Below are 18,264 nucleotides of genomic sequence, written 5' to 3'. Positions count from 1 at the left end.
CTGACGGTGACCTCTGACATGAAGTCAAGTGACGGCATTTCTTTGGCCAGGTAATCACGTTAAACGTGTTTAACTTGATATGATGGACAGTATATGTAGAGCTGCCGGGACTGCCCGAGAAGCACTGGCACAAACACAACACAAGGCTGCAAGATGGCGCTCACATCGTTCCTGTCCGGGCTGACACTGTTCATCATTACTACTTCCATGGGTAAGAAAGAATACATCACCATTGGCTTTATTTAAGAATAATAATAATGTTATCATTATTATTATCTTCATTTACACTTGGGGTGTAAACGGTACAGGTAACTTTTTTTAAACAACTTTTTCTCCCAAAACTCACTTTTTATTATTTATGTTGTTATGATTATTAAAGGGGGGTGTCCAAAAAGTTTGCCACCAAGGGCCACATACTGAAAATGAAAGGATGCGAATGGACGTTATTTTTATTCATTCATTCATTTTCTACCGCTTTTCCTCACAAGGGTCACGGGGGGTGCTGGAGCCTATCCCAGCTGTCTTCGGGCGAGAGGTGGGGTACACCCTGGACTGGTCGCCAGCCATTCACACTCACATTCATACCTACGGACAATTTGGGGTCCGTTATTTTTATGACTTTTAAAATGTTGCAAAGAGGCTAAAATATATATATATTTATGATTTATTATTAGTTATTATCAACATCTTTTGATTTTTTTTGCCATTTTTTGGGGGTGTAATGTGCTGCGGGCCAATAAAAGTCAAGCGAGAAAATGACTCCTGGGCTGGTTCAGTTCAAAGTTCCTCGGCCAAAGTGCAGCATTAATAGTTGCATCGTGCCCCTCATATCCTGCAGGTCTCATCTCAAGTGAACAACGGCAGCATATTGCTGTCCCTTTATCTAGGTGAAGTATTCGGGGACCAGAAGGCACCCAGCAGAGTGGCATACTTGCATCAGTACAGTATCTAAAAAAACAAACTGAAAGCCTCAATAAAACCAATATTTTAACTGCAGCTATAAATTGTGTGTTTCCAAAAAGTTAGCTTTTAATGAAATGTCATTGTGACCTTTAACTGAGCGAACAGCACGATACATCCTCATGATTCAGTGTCTTACTGTTATTATTACAAGATTGATGACACACGGAAGTGAAAATCTGTCAGTGCTATTGTTACAACAGGTTGATGCGCAAAAACAATGGTCATGTCTTCCCATGAGTCTCGGAGCTCACACAAAAGATCTTGTTGTCATGTGTTCAATCTTGTTTGTTTTTCTCTTTTTCTTTCAGGATGTCATGCACATCTGAAAGGTAAGCATCGTCAACATTACTGTTTTTTTTCAGGAGCAACACTGCAGAGTCCTCCCTGGTGTACTTCACCTATGTAACTAATAACATCAGGATTTGGCATTAACCGAGTGTATCGATCCACCAAAACCTAACAAGCCTCTCCTGAAAAAAGTGAGCTCGAGAAGTATTGGGGCGGCGAGGTAAGTTTCTTTATTTTTGTTGTTGACTGAAAATATTTGGTTTTGACATCAAAAGAGTAATACAAGACTGGAGAGCAACATTTTAGCTTTTATTTCCAGGTATTTAGAGGTCAAAACAACATGAACGCCAGAGAGCTATTCATTCATTCATTCATTCATTTTCTACCGCTTTTTCCTCACAAGGGTCGCGAGCTGTCTTCGGGCGAGAGGCGGGGTACACCCTGGACTGGTCGCCAGCCAATCACAGGGCACATATAGACAAACAACCATTCACACTCACATTCATATCTATGGACAATTTGGAGTCGCCAATTAACATGCTTTTTTTTTTTTTTAGAAAGACTAAACTGAGATTGGAATCCAGATCGTCCCGATCTCCTGACTATATGGCCAACATGCTAACCACTAGGCCACCATGCAGCCCTGTCAGAACGAATCAGTTTAAGACCAAATAAACCACCATTATGATAATCTAAAATAACAATAATAATAATTGTGAAATATTTGCATCAATGAGTCATCTTTCTCACAAGAAATTTGTACTGTCTGTCAAACATTTGCAGCATTTCTTGAAAAGTGTGAACATTTTTGTTTATTTCATAGGGTTTCATAGGGTAGGGTGGCATTGAACCCTGGTCTCCTAGCTGTGAGGTCTGCGCGCTAACCACTCGCCAGAGAACTATATGGGAGAAAAATGGTAAATGATGGAAAATCAATCAGAACCATTGTACAAACATTGGTCGTAGCCAGTACAACCATTTTGAATGTCTTGTCGAAAAATAACACTGGAGTACTACAACCAAAGAATTAGAACTGTGAGAACTGTAAAGATCAGTGACATCAGCAACAACCTGCAGAGAACAGGAATGACGGCATCACTATAATATAAATATATAACAAAAGCAATGGCTAAACCAGTAGATACAAAGATCAGGAATTTGCTTAAATGTACACAAATGAGTCTAAAAACTTCATTCGTCAACCTTTGTATCACAATTATTTAGGCTTATCTCTGTACTTTATGGCAAATTCCAACCTAGTTGATCCATCTTCCATCTTTTCTAGACAATTGATTTTCAACCATAGACTGGTCTGAAACTGAGTGTAGACATTCAGAGCTATTTATAGTGATGTATTAGGATACACATGGGCAAAAAAACACACCTGTCAGTCATATGTTTCAATACTTTAGCTCAAATGAAACAAAAGATGCTATCTTCTACCTTTCGGGTCGTGTATTCATTTTTTGATGTCAAACCTATATGTTTTCCACCTACAGCAAAAATCAAGAAACTGACCGCACCGTTCAGATACTTCAAATAAACCGACTGCAGTACCAAATCATGACAGATAGTACCTTTTAAAATTTGTATTTCTTCAGCAAATAGGCTCACCGAGCATGTTGTTGCTCATAAAATGTGACTATAAAAAGTGCATAAGTGCACAATATTGCTTCTTGGAGCCACGCACTATTGGAGGCAGGCGTGGACAAACACAGCTCATTAGCATTAAAGCTACAGACACACAAAAAGATGTGTTCCCAGTAGGTTACTCATTTCAAATAATTTATGATGATCCGTCTGATTAGACTGTGGCATGGCGCCGTTAAACGGCAGAATCATCAATGGTCAAGACGCACCCCCAGGACATTGGCCATGGCAGGTCAGTCTAAACAAAGATGGTTCTTACTGCGGAGGGTCCCTCATCAGCCACCAATGGGTGCTAACAGCGGCACACTGCTTCGAACAGTAAGCAATCGTTCCATTCCAGGTCATGGATGTTTTATTGCTTGTGATTTGTTGTTTTACATTTGTGTCTTGCTAGGGACAACATCTTTGACACACAGGTGTACATAGGCCGTCGGAATCAAAGCGGTTCAGACCCTAACGAGGTGTCCCGAATGATGGCAGCCGTGAAATGTCACCCCGAATTCGACTTCGATACATTCACAAACGACATTTGCCTTGTGAAACTGTCGGCGCCGGTAAACTTCACAAACTACATCCAGCCCATCTGCTTGGCCGACAGTGGCAGCACCGTGCACGCTGGGACCAGCACCTGGGTCACCGGCTGGGGGAGCCTTTCTGTTGGTGAGGTTCAAAGACGATAGAGGTCTAGGAATTCAAGTCATGAGGGGGTCCTCCTTTGAACATTTTTCTTTGGCAATTCCAATCAGATCGGGTGTTTCCAGACATTCTTCAGGAGGTCAATCTGCCGATTGTGGGGAACAATGAGTGCAACTGCTACCTTAAGGAGAGGGCAATAGAGAACATCATCTGTGCTGGGTTCAAGGAAGGCGGGACGGACGCCTGTCAGGTGAGCAGCAGATCCAGCGCAGTGACTTACAAAAAGGATATTCACCGAGTTCTTCATTTTCCACAGGGAGACTCAGGCGGGCCTTTGATGATCAAAAAGGATGAGTCCTGGATCCAACTGGGAATCACCAGTTTTGGTATTTCCTGCGCCTTGCCTGAAAAACCCGGTGCCTATACCAGATTGTCCAGTTTCAAACAATGGATCGTGGACATCATCAATGACGATGAGGACACTCCCATCTTCAAGTTGTTCACCTCCTCAGGGGTGGACAGCGACACACAGTTCGACTGCATGCCACTCACGGACGACAGCGTATTTGGAGGTGGCGAAAGTGTCGCTCGTGTCGGCGCCTTTTCATGTTTCATCACGCTGTGTGTCACGGTGTGGTCGCTGTACATTCTAGCGGGTGTTACGAACGTGTGACAGATTGTTTCGGGTCTCTCTTCAGAATGAAACACAGCGTTGCATAAATGTTTATATTATTAATAATTCATCAATCATCACAAATATTTACATTCAAAAATCATCAAGCATCAAGAAAGCAACAAATCATTCAATGTACGGTTATTGTACTGCCATTGAGTATTGCTGTGTGCAACTTTTCTGTTTCATCTTGCACCAGATTAAATCTAAAAGAAAATCATTTGGTGTTTTACACTTTTATTCCACTTCATCGGGTTATAAATATAAAAAAAAAATTCACATTACACCTCAGATATAACTATCGGATATTGCGCCGCATGATCACAACAGTATGTGCTAACATGCTAACAAAGTAGCAAGGAGGAGGAGTGATGCTGAACATGTGACTGTCACTGTTTTTCATTACAGTCTGAATAAAATTGCAACTGAGTGCAAAACTTGCAATGCACAAGTTTCAAATGACGGCACAGAGCCGGGGAAGTTTAATACCACCAACCTCATCGCGTATTTGTAGCAACATCCCAAAAAGTACACAAGGGTTTCATTGTTTGGTGAATAATGTTGGGTTTCAATATCTACTATACAATATTATCACTTGATCAAGTCCTTTAACCTAGCATTTAACACTCCAAAATAGATAGCAAAAATAAGTATGCTACGTGTGGGTATTGTATTGGATTAATATATTTATCCACCTATCCATCAGGCTGCATATCAGAATTAATAAAGTTGTATCAGGACCCTACTGAGGTTGACATACGACATTAACTTAAACATGCAAACTATAAACCTTCCAATAGCCTTCCAAATGCGTCCACTTGATCAGAATGACAAAAGCTTCTTACAACTTGGTATGGCTTACCTGTGCAGCTTGACGTCCTTCCTCCACAAGCAGGTCCACATCCAGACATTTTGAGCCATCTCGTTGCATTGGACTGGTATCTAAACCAAAAACAGTTTGTATTATTATAAACAGATGTTTTTGTAGTATTTTCAAACTGATGACACAAAAGGCTGCAGGAGAACAGGAGAGTCATCAGCGGTCCGAGAATGACACCAGTTCAAAAATCTTTTTCAGCGTTAAGTCCCTTAAAAACAGTAGTATGGTCCTTTCATTGGTACTGGTTTATGCCTGGACGAATGTAATGATCCGATGTCTGTGAATGCACCGCATGTTCTTGCCTGTGCTGTTGACTTGCTACGCCGCTACGGGTGGTGCGCCATGTTTATGTTCAACTTTGTCAAGCTGGAGCAGGAGGGGAAAGGCACAGAGGGGATTCCGTCCGACATACAACTGCCAAAGTACGCCATGAAGAGAGGATAGCGTCTCACCGCTGCAGCTCCGTTGTGTTTCCTGACCAATGAATGTAGTTAGAATGTTGTATTCTTGTGTTAAACTATGCCAAAGTTTGCACATTTGGAAGTGAGCCCTGAAAGACCTTTGGGATGGCTCAAAACACTCGGTTTTAGAAGGCGTGGTAAAACCGTTCCTTTGTGATGTCACAGAGAGGTGGACTTCCTCATATGGTTCATAGTTAGGAGGCGGGCCATTAGTGGAATAAATTAAAACAGACCATTTTGTGCGGGAAGCACAAATCAAAGGAAATACAGGAATAGGAATACTGGAATAGGTGCAGATTCTGGAAAATCTAAACTATTTTCTGTGCGGGTTATTGTGCGAGGAGGAGACCACAACACAATACAAAGGGACGAAAAATTAGCATAGGGACCTATTATGCAAATTTTTCTTTGAATAGAAGATATTTGTAGCGATCTTGATCCTGAATATCGGATCGGGCCTTCACAATAAGAGCGCTCTTTGCCCCATTTGTCTAATTGTGTCAACAAAATAAGGGTGTCATTCATGTTTTTTGGAGGATCGGTACCAGATCGGATCTAAATATTTGTGTTCTAATTACGGTAGTCCAATATAGTCTGGTGCTACAACGCTAACATGAGAGTGTGCGGGCTATTTTGACAGATGCTGTAATTGCCATTCCTTATGTTAACCTTCCATGTGCTCATTAGGAAGAATTAAAGTGACCTTTATTTTCAAACAGAAGCTAGCAAAGAGCTCGTCTGATGATGCAGTCATTGTCTGGACATTTTTGCTTGTGTCGCATCCATATTCAAGCTACCGTTGCCAACCCCCCCCACCCACACACACACACACACACACAATCACCAATGGCCAAATTCATGATGCTCCATTGTTTGGCCTCATCTGTTTTCTTGCATCCTACTCTGTCTTTCTCTCTTCCTTGACAAGGTGAGCTTGCCCTTTCTTTTCCAGTCCAGCTGGGGGAATGCTTATTGCGAGTCGGCACAGCCAAGACAATTAGCCAAACAGCTAAACACAGCCTGTATCAGTGGGAAACAGCAAACAACGTGACGCGTGCACTCACATTTACACAAAAGAGGGAGGAAAAACAATTGTCCATGGGAACAAAGCAAGATTTGGGCAGAGAAAGGAAGAAATGCTGCAGATGCTTTGCATCCGTCATTCCCGCGCACAAACAGTCAACCATTTTTTAAGAGTTTAATGATGGGACCCTTTTTTTTTTTTAACTGCCGTTAAGCAGTTATGCCGTGGCTGCTAAAGCAAAATTTGGAACAAAAGCCACCTTGGCAGGCTGGTCTTTGGACATTCCAGGCCCTGCAATGGATATTTGTCAGTGCTGTCAGCCAGCACAGTGATATTGAGCTCTACTGAGATAGTTAAGGGGGAAACTAACCTATGACTCTATACAGCAGGGGTCTCAAACACGCGGCCCACGGGCCAAATGTGGCCCGCAGGACACTAGTTTGAGGCCTTGATATGAAAGTTTAATGTTAGTGCGGCCCGCGCAAGTTTGATATGGATGCTGTATGGCAGGGGTGCTCACACTTTTTCAGCATGCGAGCTACTTTTAAAATGACCGAGTCAAAATGATCTACCCACTACAAAAATGCAAAACATCTATTTATTTTCAAATGTATTGAGGATTATTTGTACGTACAATGTATGTTGATGTACCTTACATAACCAAATGAGCCAATATTGCAAAACACACATAATTAACTATTAACATTTTTTGTCATTACCTGAGTTTACTTTGATGACTTGCACTGAATTTCATTTTAGTGACCATAAACTTTAGCGAGGGCTTCAAATCTGATAAACTAGCTTAGCATCGTTGTTTACGCATGAGCGGTGACCTAAAGGTCAAAATTCAGTTGTCATCTGACTGGTTGTCCTGTATGTCAATCAAGTAACGGGGATGGATGATAGGCTGACATCGTAAGTTCTGCTGCACTTAGAGACGTTGTTTGATTTGATTGGTCACCCGAAGGGCAACATTCAGTTGTCATCTGAATGGCTGCCCTGTATATCAATCAAGTGACGGCATTGATGCTAGGAAGATATTTTTTTAATGTCACGCCGCGATCGACCAGCGATCGACCAGTACCACCTCCGCGATCGACCGGTAGATCGCGATCGACTTGATGAGCACCCCTGCTGTATGGTATCATGTACCCAGAAAAGGTTAAATAGGTTAAATAACTGTTAATAGTTATTCTCCCTATCCGTGTGGAAGTGGTAAGTTTTTGGCTATTTAAGTTCAAAGGAAATAACTTGAAGGCTACCGTTTAGGTCGCTAGCTCTCTAGTTTGCGAGTTAGCATGTGTCTCAAGACCCTGCAGTTGCGCAATATGTTGTAAATAAAGAGATAAATAAAGAGAATAAGATAAATAGATAAGATACAGAGAATAAATGTGACTATAGTCCTGTTTTGTCATGTCTACAGGGCTCTAATAATGCTTTGTTCATTTTAATCTGAAAAAAATAATTTGTCTACCCACCAACTATATGTGGTTTCTTAAGTTATTATTATTTGGTGTTTTATTATTGTTATTAGATTTATTTATTACTGATTGATTGATTTTCTTTATTTATTTTCATCTTATTTTGTGTAGAAAATTAAGATATTTGAGAACAGTTGAATATTTTATCAGAGCTTTTATTGTAGAAAATCGGAAAAGCAAAGTTTATTAATTTTTCTGTCTTTAATAAGTGTGTTTTTTGGGTTTGTTTTTTTTTGGAAAACCTGATGCGGCCCAGCCTCGCCCAGACCCTAGCTCCAGTGCCCCCCCCCCCCAAGTATATTGAGTTTAAGACCCCTGCTATACAGTCAGTTGCCATGCTGAAGGGACTGTTTGCAAATGTTAAGGTGCTGAATTTGAACGTGCTTCAAGCAACACTACTTTAAGTACCTGTAAAGATGTTTAAAAAAAAAAGTCAGTACTAAATGAAGAAATAAAAAAGTTCCCATTTCAGCATGATAGTGTGCAAGTACAGTACTTGGATAAATGAAATAAGCCAGTGAATGGCTGAGTTCCAATGGAGCCTTGCTTAGGGTACAAAGCCATTTTAATCTTGGAACTAATCCTGGCTGTGTTTTGCTCGGAGCTAAATGGCAATCAGGACCGCATCCTCAGATTTGAGTGACAACAAAGCATACTTCATAATGCAAAGAAGTCCTGAACATGAACGCAACACAGACTTGCACTACAAGTTAAGCTGCCTGGCGGTGTGCAAAGCCAACAAAGACAGTGCTGAGATCAATACCTCATATATGGACTTTCTTCTGATGTGTATCTGAATGAATCTGCACTTATTGTGTCGCCAGCCAACACACACACACACACACACACACGTAGAGACACACAGAGAAGCCAATCAATCACTTTAATCGACTGGGTAAATAACAAAACGGCTGGGCCGAGAAGTGGGGAATGAAATGAAACGACGGCGTAAAATGTGTCTGTGAATTGATAGAAACAGCGGGCCTATTTTTGCCCGCAATTGCTCTCTGCCATCCGCAATCTGCCCCTGCGATTACATTTTGAATGAAACAAAAAAAATGGCTAAGGTTAGCTCTTTTGCTGGGTGAGTGAGCCTCCACGCTTCGGTAATCAGCAAATTAAACTCAAATTCACATAACTAAAGTTCCTCATGAACTCAGTCAGAAACTTACCAGTAATCGTCTTTCCGGGCGAGTCCACTTGGTGGAAATTTGCCTTTCAATTTGAAGTAAAGATGCTAAAATATAACTTGGAAATTGCACTAGCAAACACTTTTTTAAACAAGTTCCTTTATGTCAATTAGAAGCTTCAGCGACACCTGTAACACATTAGGCGGTACATTACTGACCTCTACTGGTTACTACTGGGAAAACATACACAAAAAACGGGTTACAAAACACAAAAAGCATCTTTATTCTAAAGATTATGCATGATACGAATGCACAAAAGGCCATAAAAGCAAATCTGAGTAAAATGTAACAATTTGAAAGCTTGAAGCAGATGATTAATACTTTTTTTTCCAACATAAAATATTAAAAACACTGATTCAACATCACATATAACAGTTTTTAAAATAGATAATTATAAATAACAAACATTAACATATTTACAAGTTTTCCCCCATGCGGGATATTTTGGGATGCAGGACAGAGGCTGTTTAACGTGATAAGGCCTTCTCCAAAACCTCTACATCCACCATGGGCAAGGACGCCACTTGGAAAAACACCCTAAAAAATTGATTAAAAATGGTTAAGTTTCATCAAATAAATATCCCAGCTAAGCAGAGAAAAAATACAATATATACATTTTTAAATCAATGTGAAATGCCTACACTTTAACTGTTACACTGCCATCTACTGGCTTGGCATGCTTACATCAGCTATGGTGGTGGTTTGAGTGTTCTTACTTGTGGGAGTATTTGCTCAGGATGGCGCTCAATTTGTCCTTAGGAAGCTGCGACATCATCGAGTATACCATCCAAACCACGGGCGCCACGTCTGACAATTCATATCCTGTGTGGAATTGCAGGATGGGAGACTGGAAGCACAATGGAAAAAAAAAGTGTCTGCTAATCCTGCTAATAAAAATAACTTATATTATAATGTCACTGCTAATAATAACAGTGGTAGCAACGTCCCAGGCATACCCATCCACCCAGATCCTTGGTGAGCATGGCCAGCAGCAGACAGCCGGACGCCAGCAGTGACCCCCTCACCACTACCAGCTCCATTTCCAACAGGCTCATCTCACAGAAGTAGCGAGCCAGAGTCAGCGTGTCCATACCGGCGTTCACACACTGTGGAAGCAACACAACTTAGGGAAAATTGACGACAATGTGAGCGCAATGCACTTGCACATACTTTGGCATAGCGACGTAGGAAACAGTATGGGATGGGGATGTTGATGTCAAAAGAGAGCGTCCGCAGGATGCTGGCCTCCATGGCGAGGAGCTCCTCCTTAGTGTACGCGTCGTCACAAATGTAGAGGAATTCTTCCACGGATGGCACGCTGTACTCCTGCAGGAGGTAAACATCCTATTAGCTGATAGATTTATGGTACTAGCTTGTAGAGTAACATGAATGGAGTGACGTTCCCAAGGCAGGCAAATTTAACATTGGTCATGTAAAAAAAATTTGAAGAAAGAAAAATTTATTGCGGCTGTAGGCAACCTCCTGACACAGCAGTCAGTGTGAAACTAATGTTACACATGCAGAATGAAATTAATAATCGTCTGCACTATTAATGCTGGGTGAGCAGTTTGCTCCTTACCGCTATTACAATATTTAATATTTGAAGTTCATTCACACCAAGAACTTTCACAGAAATACTGTAAATACCCCAAACTCACTTTTTACAGTTGCGGGGTGCATGGTCGACAAAAAGCAAAATCTTAAAAAAAATTTAAAAAGACATTAACAGCTGTGGCTGTAGGCAACCTCCTGATGTAGTCTTTTTAACTCCGCCAATAGCTCTCTTTGAAATATCATGCGTGGTCAGCACTCAGCAGATTTACTGTTGACAGTGAACTCAACACCATTAATGCCAACTGAGCAGTTTTTGCACATTACTGTTAGAGGTAGCCCTCGGGTTATGTACAAGGTCCGTTCCTCGAAATGTCATACGTATTGGTGTAAATCGGATCACCTCGGTTAACTGGTTCCATACCCACCAATCATGAAGTATGACCACTTTATTGTTGAGGGGTGTTAAGATGCCCAAACTGAAGGATGTGCTGCTGTGCTCCATGTTGTGAGATTCTGAGGAGCAGGGAGGGATTTCATGGGCATTGCTTAGCAGGTTTTTCATTTTTGATGTGGGGGTGGACCGGCCTGGTAGTTATGATGGGGGCTATGGGAATATTCTTGGAAGGAAAATGGCCGGTGTGGAGGGGGGGGGAATGGTCTGAGTGGAATAATGCGAGTCGACGTCATGTCTATATGGAGTAATGCAAGTGTAAAAAAGTGACTATAGGAGTTTTATTTCATGTCTAATAAACATATTTAGAAGGTCTTAAAACAGGTTTAGTATGCTCAAACTACAAAAATATTCCATTTATGAATAAGGAATTCCAACTTGGTGCTGGGTTGCGGAACAAATTAACTGTGATAAATGAGGGATGACTATTGAAATTATTGTGCCTGTTGTCAGATCATTAAAACCTGCATTAGATTCCTTCATAATGTATGTATTCATTAATGAATATATGGAGCCTGCTTGGTTTTTGCACGAGAGGAAACGTATACATAAGCACAAAACACCAAAACTTGGAACGCTGTAAGCAGAACACTTGTTCATAAATGTTTTTCTTTCCCTTTTCTCATGCACTCTAAATGATTAGTTAACGGATCAGTTATACCGTACATAACGAGTAATGTCTTTGTGTGCGCACCTCAAACTTGGAAGCAATGAGTACGGAGGTGGTGCCCACCAGCTGCAGCATATTGTGGTGGATTGGGGTCTTGGCCAGGTAGTGGTCGGTCAGCTTCACGGCCAGGTGCAGCGTCTCGTGGAACAGCTCAAAGTTTTCCTAATAAAGGGGTTGTAGAAGGGTTAACATGGGATTGACTTGTCTGTGTGTGTGTGTGTGTGTGTGTGTGTGTGTGTGTGTGTGTGTGTGTGGACGTTCACCTGCACTTCCACCAGCCAGTCAATCAGGACGGATCGCATCTCCTTGTTGAGGCTGGGTTGCGTAGTCATGTAGTTAGACAGTACGAATTTCTCCTAAAAGATTACAAAGATTTTTAAATGGAGTTTTTTTTTTCAATCAATTCCACCCTCTCTGAGCTCACCTCTCTTTGTTTGAGGTAGGCAAAGATCTCCACCGCATAGTCAGGACACATAACGCAGTCTTCTGAGTACTGTGAGTCAATGTCAAATTCTGCTGGAACCTGATGGCATAAAAAAGAACGAGTCAGCACTTTTTTCCCCCCCATTTAGTACATCTATCAACATAGATGCCGCTGCTCACCTCGGGTCTCCTGAGGTGTGGCGGCACCTCGGAGACGGCGGTTTCCAGCTTGTCTGCTGCAGCCGCTTCCGTCTCGGCTTTATCTTCATTTTTGACCGATTTCTCTGCAGAAGTCTCGGAAGAGGTCCTGCAATTAAAAATGGAGATTTTAAATGTTGGGGGAAAAAAAAAAAGAGCAGCTCTTGAGAGGAAATACTAATGTTACCCATTCTGCTTGGCTGTTTTCTTTGCAGACACACAGGAAGCGCTTCTTTTCTTCACCTGCTTCTTTGCCAGCTCTTTCTTCTTGCCAGGGAAGCTGATCTGGACTTTAGTAGACTGCAAAACACAGCTACATTAGTGTGTTAACAAGATTTATTTAAATTATTCAAATCGGGCCCCTCTTTAATCATGCATGATCAGAAAATTGGGGCTGCACAAAAAAACAAATTAGAAGAAAAAAGAAAATTGAAACCCAGTGTCCATTTACACCAACAAAAAAAACTAAATTTAGAATTAAGCTATTTTACTTAACTAGACGCTAAACAAACGCTGTCATTTTACTGAAAGACTCGCACTGCAGATGACTCCCCTTGTGAGGCTTACAGGCCAGGGCGAGAATGATGTCATGTATTTCATTCTAACTTAATGCATGTTCAAATAAAATTAAAGCCCTGCGACAGGCTAAGCAACCAGTCTAGGCTGGACTCCGCCTCTCACCCAAAGTCAGCTGGGATAGGCTCCACCATACCCCCGCAACCCTAATTCGGATAATCGGCATAGACACTACATAACTTTAGTTGAAATCACATGTTTTGAGTTTATTTTCTGGGATGTACAAGTATACTTAAATACTGATAAGTGTACTTCCCATTACAAACTGAGTGATATCAATATCCACTGACCGTATTCATCATTTCATGTAATTAGTTACCGACATCAATGCACTATTTTTGACAACTAACGCCATCTGTACCAAAGGCAGCATCTTGTACCATTACAATACTAGAGTATCTTTTCCTAACACGACAAAAAAGTAAATACAAGGCCTCACATTGGTGAGATCTATGAAGGCTGTCCGCGTCTTTGCAGCTCCACGAGATGTGGAAGTGGCCCTCTTGACCCGAGAAGCTTCTTCCTGCAAAAAAAAGCACATATTAGTTATTATAATTCAGGCACAAGTGCATGTCATTTTTATGCCACCACTTAAAATGTATTAGAAATAGACACAAGGCCATACAGGAAACGGAAGTCACTTTCAAAGTAAAATGTTTCAAAATAAGAGTCTCAACATAATTATGGGGTGAAGTCCGACTAGATCTATAGTGGTCTGAATTCATGAAAAGTAAGTGGAGGGCGAAACACTTTAAGTGTTTGCTGTTAATTCCGTCATACTAATAGTATGAATGAATTAACAGCATTCCTTTTTTACCTGGTTCTCGGACAAACTGGGCTTTGTTTTCTTGCCCACGGCAGCCACTGATTGTTTCCTCAAGGTCGGCATGGCTTTCAATTTTCTGCAACATAAAAAAAAACAATGTGTTTAAAATGCGCTGTGGGTTCAATGAACAAAGCAAGCAACACATCCTTTCTATTTCAACACGCGTTTAAAAGTATCGCTCGTCAGCATCCCAAAAGACGTTTTTCCTACCTTAACTGATAAATCCTTAAAGTTGTAGTAGGAGGAAGGGGGAAATAAGGATATAGTTGATAAATGTCGTTAACGCCAACGCAACAGAAAGCCTTAAAACGAAAACTCTTGTTTCTCCAAACGGGTACTGTTTTGCAGCACACGCTTCCAATTGGTCAGAATTTAAGCGCAGTGAACCAATGAGCGAGCTCGCAGTTTCTAAAGTAGCGCTCGGTTTGTTGTACGAGTATTCCCAGACAGTGGGAGCTAAAGAAGGGGGATTTGCCTTTCCAAGGTTAAAACTTAAAATAAAAACAGTTAACGAGCCAGGATGATGCACAGCATTCAATTAATTGTGGTGGTGATTCTTTTTTTTTTTTTAAAAAAAAGGTTTTACTCGTAATATGTGTGTGGTTTGTCTATGCATCAAACGTCAGCGGGAGAAGCTGTTACTTTACCCAAACACACTCACAGCAATAGCAGTTGAATGCTGCTCCTTCATTGGTTCTTGTGACCAAAACATGCAGCTGTTAGAGCTATGACTCTTTGAAGGGAGCCGTTTCAAAGAGCTATTTAAAAGAGCTTTTTGTTCTAAATCAAGGAACGAATCACTGGTAGCGGTTATAGAATAATATTTGGGGTATGAAAAATACACACCTAGCATTTTTTTCTGAATTATTCCGAAATATTTATAATACAATTATTTGACTTGTGTTTTCATTGTAATGCATAAAGTGGCGCCATATTCCCCTGCTTTAAGAATAACATAAAAATAAATACTAAAAATATAAATAAAAATAGAATAAAAACATATTTATCAATTTTATACACCGCTTATCCTCATTAGGGTCTCAGGGGTATGCTGGAGCCTATCCCAGCTAACTTTTGGGTCGGTAAATATAACAATACTATGAATATTTGAATCAATCTGCCCTCCAATAGTGATTACAACAATGTTTTACTCATAACAAGTTAATTTGGACAAGAAAATTCAAGTATGAAACATACCAAGAGTATGCTTGATTTCTACTTCATTTGTGAGATTTGAAGTAGAAAACACATGCTGACACTCAAGTGTTGCTGCTTTTTGCACATAAAGCCCTGTCAAAATAAATTGCATCTTAGGAATCACAGAACCTCTGAAACATGTCACAAGAGACATGCAAGAAAGCAGCATCAAGTGAAGTGCATTTCCTCGTGTTGTCACAGGAAGTAAGTCTTCCGTGAACACTTTCTTGCATTTTAATACGCCATCAAGACACTGGTGAGTACGTCCGACATACACTACGCCATTTTAATTGTATCAAGGTGGCTCTGAATAGTCTTCACAAACACATTCTGTGCTTTTTTTTTAATGTTCTTCATATAACTTAATTGAACACATTGTGACACTAATGGACTGGAGAGACTTTGAGCACTGAACAATCCCTCCTGCTGGTGTGCTGACATGAACTTTGTACGCAAAGGCCAACAACTGGGTTGCATTTCCAAACTGGCAGCAGACATGAGGCGATGGAGAAATCTCTTCAAGATGATGAAACTATCTGAAGCTGAGCTAGGCTTACTGTCAACGCTTCTTTTTACACACACGTTGGGTAAATAAAAGACATAAGCAGTTGTTCCATCTCCACAGGATCCAATGGATGCCTCAAGTGCACAGAACCAGTCGTCCTCCTGTGATAACTTTGCAAACAATATGGCAGACAGTGTATTACACTCATGTTTCGAGCAAATGAAGAACTTTGACCAGCAGATGACAACTTCACTGCCGAGTAGACAGAGTTTGTCCAAAGTCAGCCTGGCAAGAGAGGTCAACTGGGCTTCCTGCGACACACTGGCGGCCAAGATGGACGCCTTTGCAGAATCTCTAGCCTGTGATGTCATCAATTGGGTCCTGTGTGGTCAAAGCCGGCAAGGAGGAGAGGAACTGGGTGGACTGGCCCACCATTTGGCTGAAACCGTCATCACATCCTCCATCCGGGAAGCTAAGAATCTTTCGTAGCTTAACAGTAATTAACGTGTTGATTCTCAAAGAAATTCTTCCAGTTTTAATTCACACTGTAGTAGCCCTGAAATGCCAGTAGAGGGCAGCATAGGCGAACATTCCTTCCAGTATAGTTCTTGTAAACAAATTGTATCACTTTCGGTTAACATTTATGGGTGCAAAAGCATTCTTATATGAAAAGCAAACGAGAAGAACTAAAATCAAACTAAAAACTGTGGTCTGATTTCTTTTTTTTGCATGTTTGCCATACGGCAATGTTTCAAATCTACTTATCCGTCCTCTATGACTTCCTCTATCCTCACTGAGGTCCCAGGGGTAAGCTGGAGCCTATCCCAGCTGACTTTAAGAGAGAGGCAAGGTACACCCTGGACTGGTCGCCAGCCAATCACAGGGCACATATAGACAAACAATCATTCACACTCACATTCATACCTATGGACAATTTGGAATCGCCAATTAACCTAGCATGTTTTTGGAATGTGGGAGAAAACTGGATTCCCCGCGGAACACCCACGCATATACGAGGAGAACAAACTCCACACATAGATGACGTTTCAGATCATCAAATTTAAATATTAGTCAATGACAAAGCAACTGAACAAAAAATGCAGTGTTTAAATGAAACTCGAACCACAGTGAGAGCCATTATCCACAAATGGTGAAAACATAGAACAGCGTTGAACGCAGCAAAGTCTTATCCAAGAGGATAAAAAAGACCCCTCGACAACATCTAAAGAACTGCAGGCCTCACTTGCGTCAATTAAGGTCAGTGTTCATAATTTTACCATAAAAAAAAAACAGTTCCAAGACCAAAACCACTGCTGAACAAAAAGAACATTCAGGCTTGTCTCAATTTTAACTGGGAACATCTTGATGATCCCCAAGAACTTGTAAATATCCTGTGGTCTAATGAGTTGAACTTTTTGGACAGTGTGTGCCCCAATACATATGGCAACATTTAAGAAAAAAAAACATCATACCAAGAGTAAAATATGGTGGTGGTAGTGTAATGGCCTCAGGCTGTTTTGCTGTGTAAATACCTGGAAGACTTGCTGTGATAAATGGAACCATGAATTCCGCTGTCTAACAAAAACTCCTGAAGGAGAATATCTGGCAATCTGTTGGTGACCTCAAGCAGGACAATGATCCAAAACACACCAGCAAGTCCATCTCTGAATGGCTGAAGAAAAACCAAATGAAGACTTTGGATTGGCCTGACCTGAATCCTATTGAGATGCTGTGGAATGACCTTAAAAAAGGTAGTCCATGTTCGAAAACCCTGCAATGTGTCTGAATGACAACAATTCTGCAAAGATAAGTGGGCCAAAAGTCTACCACAGTGCTGTAAGAGACTCATTGCAAGTTATCACAAACTCTTGATTGCAGTTGTTGCTGCTAAGGAGGGCCTTGATGCATATATACATTAACTGTTGGCGGGTACATTCATTAAAAGTGTTGCGGCCTGCTAAATGTTCTGTGTTGCTGTTTATTGCGGGCAGTTAACAGCTTTCCAGCCTTGCTATGAGCACATAGAGCTACTTATGAACAATTCTTTACGGGCTGTCGGCCTCAGAGTCCGCTGAGGAGCCTCCTCGGGGTCGTAACAAGCCAGCTATTTAAAAGCTCTGCTCAAACAGTATTTGCTTTACGGCTTTTTGAGGAATTCTCACACACTTAAGGTTGGAAGTCATTCTTGGACTTCGAACCAGTTTTATGTCACGTTGGGTCCAATTGAAGGCTCCAACTGTGCTCCTGTGGAGGTTGGGTTAGCTCGTAAGTGAAACGCATGATGATGTTGGTCCTTCCAGTCAGAGACACGGAGCCATGGAGGTTACATTTTCATCGTTTTGGTTTAGTTTCAGACTTCTTTATGTACTGAAACTACCAGGTATTGGAAAACGGTTTCAGGAAAAACATGATACATTTTATTGCAGATCTGCATTAAGGAGTGTAATATTGAATCATTTTCTTTATGACATGTATCATGCAGTCGGTATCAATTAATTATGATAATGGTTTTATTTCATTTAAACATGCATCAGATTACAATTGAATGCATCACATAATCAGTTCACAGTTCCACATGTCCAAAAGGAGTAGGAAGAAGCAAAGCTTATTAAATCCTA

The 18,264-nt window shown here is 41.0% G+C and overlaps 3 protein-coding genes and 1 long non-coding RNA gene across 5 annotated transcripts in view; 2 read left to right on the top strand and 2 right to left on the bottom strand.

Moving 5' to 3' along the window:
• htr2cl1 (5-hydroxytryptamine (serotonin) receptor 2C, G protein-coupled-like 1) overlaps window positions 1–5,153 on the bottom strand; it is a 135,671-nt gene extending 130,518 nt beyond the window's left edge. The window contains exon 1 of the mRNA XM_058067123.2: window positions 5,073–5,153. The gene's annotated coding sequence lies outside the window, so the exon portion shown is untranslated. The remainder of the gene's footprint in view (window positions 1–5,072) is intronic.
• LOC131124928 (serine protease 27-like) lies at window positions 1,153–4,313 on the top strand. Of its 2 annotated transcripts, none has more exons than XM_078789114.1 (5): window positions 1,153–1,292; window positions 3,060–3,219; window positions 3,296–3,561; window positions 3,648–3,787; window positions 3,854–4,313. In XM_078789114.1, the coding sequence occupies exons 1-5, from the start codon at window positions 1,181–1,183 to the stop codon at window positions 4,208–4,210; spliced, it is 1,035 nt and encodes a 344-aa protein (XP_078645240.1). In that variant the 5' UTR covers window positions 1,153–1,180; the 3' UTR covers window positions 4,211–4,313. The 2 variants fall into 2 exon arrangements, with proteins under 2 accessions (XP_078645240.1, XP_078645241.1); XM_078789115.1 differs by lacking the exon at window positions 1,153–1,292 and adding an exon at window positions 2,080–2,168.
• Window positions 5,154–9,445: 4,292 nt separating the features above from the next.
• Window positions 9,446–14,314, bottom strand: ccnb3 (cyclin B3). Its single transcript, XM_058067125.2, has 12 exons — window positions 14,155–14,314; window positions 13,936–14,020; window positions 13,558–13,641; window positions 12,730–12,842; window positions 12,525–12,651; window positions 12,346–12,444; window positions 12,185–12,277; window positions 11,946–12,083; window positions 10,417–10,572; window positions 10,203–10,352; window positions 9,963–10,093; window positions 9,446–9,783 (listed from the first exon to the last, which is right to left on the bottom strand). Exons 2-12 carry the CDS (start codon window positions 14,005–14,007, stop codon window positions 9,714–9,716), a joined length of 1,233 nt encoding a protein of 410 aa, XP_057923108.2. The 5' UTR covers window positions 14,008–14,020; window positions 14,155–14,314; the 3' UTR covers window positions 9,446–9,713.
• Window positions 14,315–15,131: 817 nt separating this feature from the next.
• On the top strand, window positions 15,132–16,350 carry LOC131125506 (uncharacterized). The gene is made up of 2 exons (XR_009129039.2): window positions 15,132–15,397; window positions 15,767–16,350. It is a non-coding gene; the product is annotated as an uncharacterized LOC131125506 (long non-coding RNA).
• Window positions 16,351–18,264: the final 1,914 nt, after the last annotated feature.

The sequence above is a fragment of the Doryrhamphus excisus genome, linkage group LG2 (genome assembly GCF_037039965.1).
Source record: "Doryrhamphus excisus strain RoL-2023G ecotype Guam linkage group LG2, RoL_Dexc_Guam_v1.1, whole genome shotgun sequence".
Lineage (NCBI taxonomy): Eukaryota > Metazoa > Chordata > Actinopteri > Syngnathiformes > Syngnathidae > Doryrhamphus > Doryrhamphus excisus.
The sequence above is the reverse complement of the archived record's forward strand: the minus strand, read 5'-3'. Positions and strand labels throughout refer to the sequence as shown.

Coding starts and splice junctions, on each gene's coding strand:
- LOC131124928 (XM_078789114.1), top strand. CDS start 1,181: ATGGTCATGTCTTCCCATGAGTCTCGGAGCTCACACAAAAGATCTTGT. Junction 1,293..3,059: donor ATGTCATGCACATCTGAAAG/GTAAGCATCGTC, acceptor CCGTCTGATTAG/ACTGTGGCATGGCGCCGTTA. Junction 3,788..3,853: donor GCGGGACGGACGCCTGTCAG/GTGAGCAGCAGA, acceptor CATTTTCCACAG/GGAGACTCAGGCGGGCCTTT.
- ccnb3 (XM_058067125.2), bottom strand. CDS start 14,007: ATGCCGACCTTGAGGAAACAATCAGTGGCTGCCGTGGGCAAGAAAACA. Junction 10,573..11,945: donor TCATTGCTTCCAAGTTTGAG/GTGCGCACACAA, acceptor TACCTCCTGCAG/GAGTACAGCGTGCCATCCGT. Junction 9,784..9,962: donor CTGAGCAAATACTCCCACAA/GTAAGAACACTC, acceptor TCAATTTTTTAG/GGTGTTTTTCCAAGTGGCGT.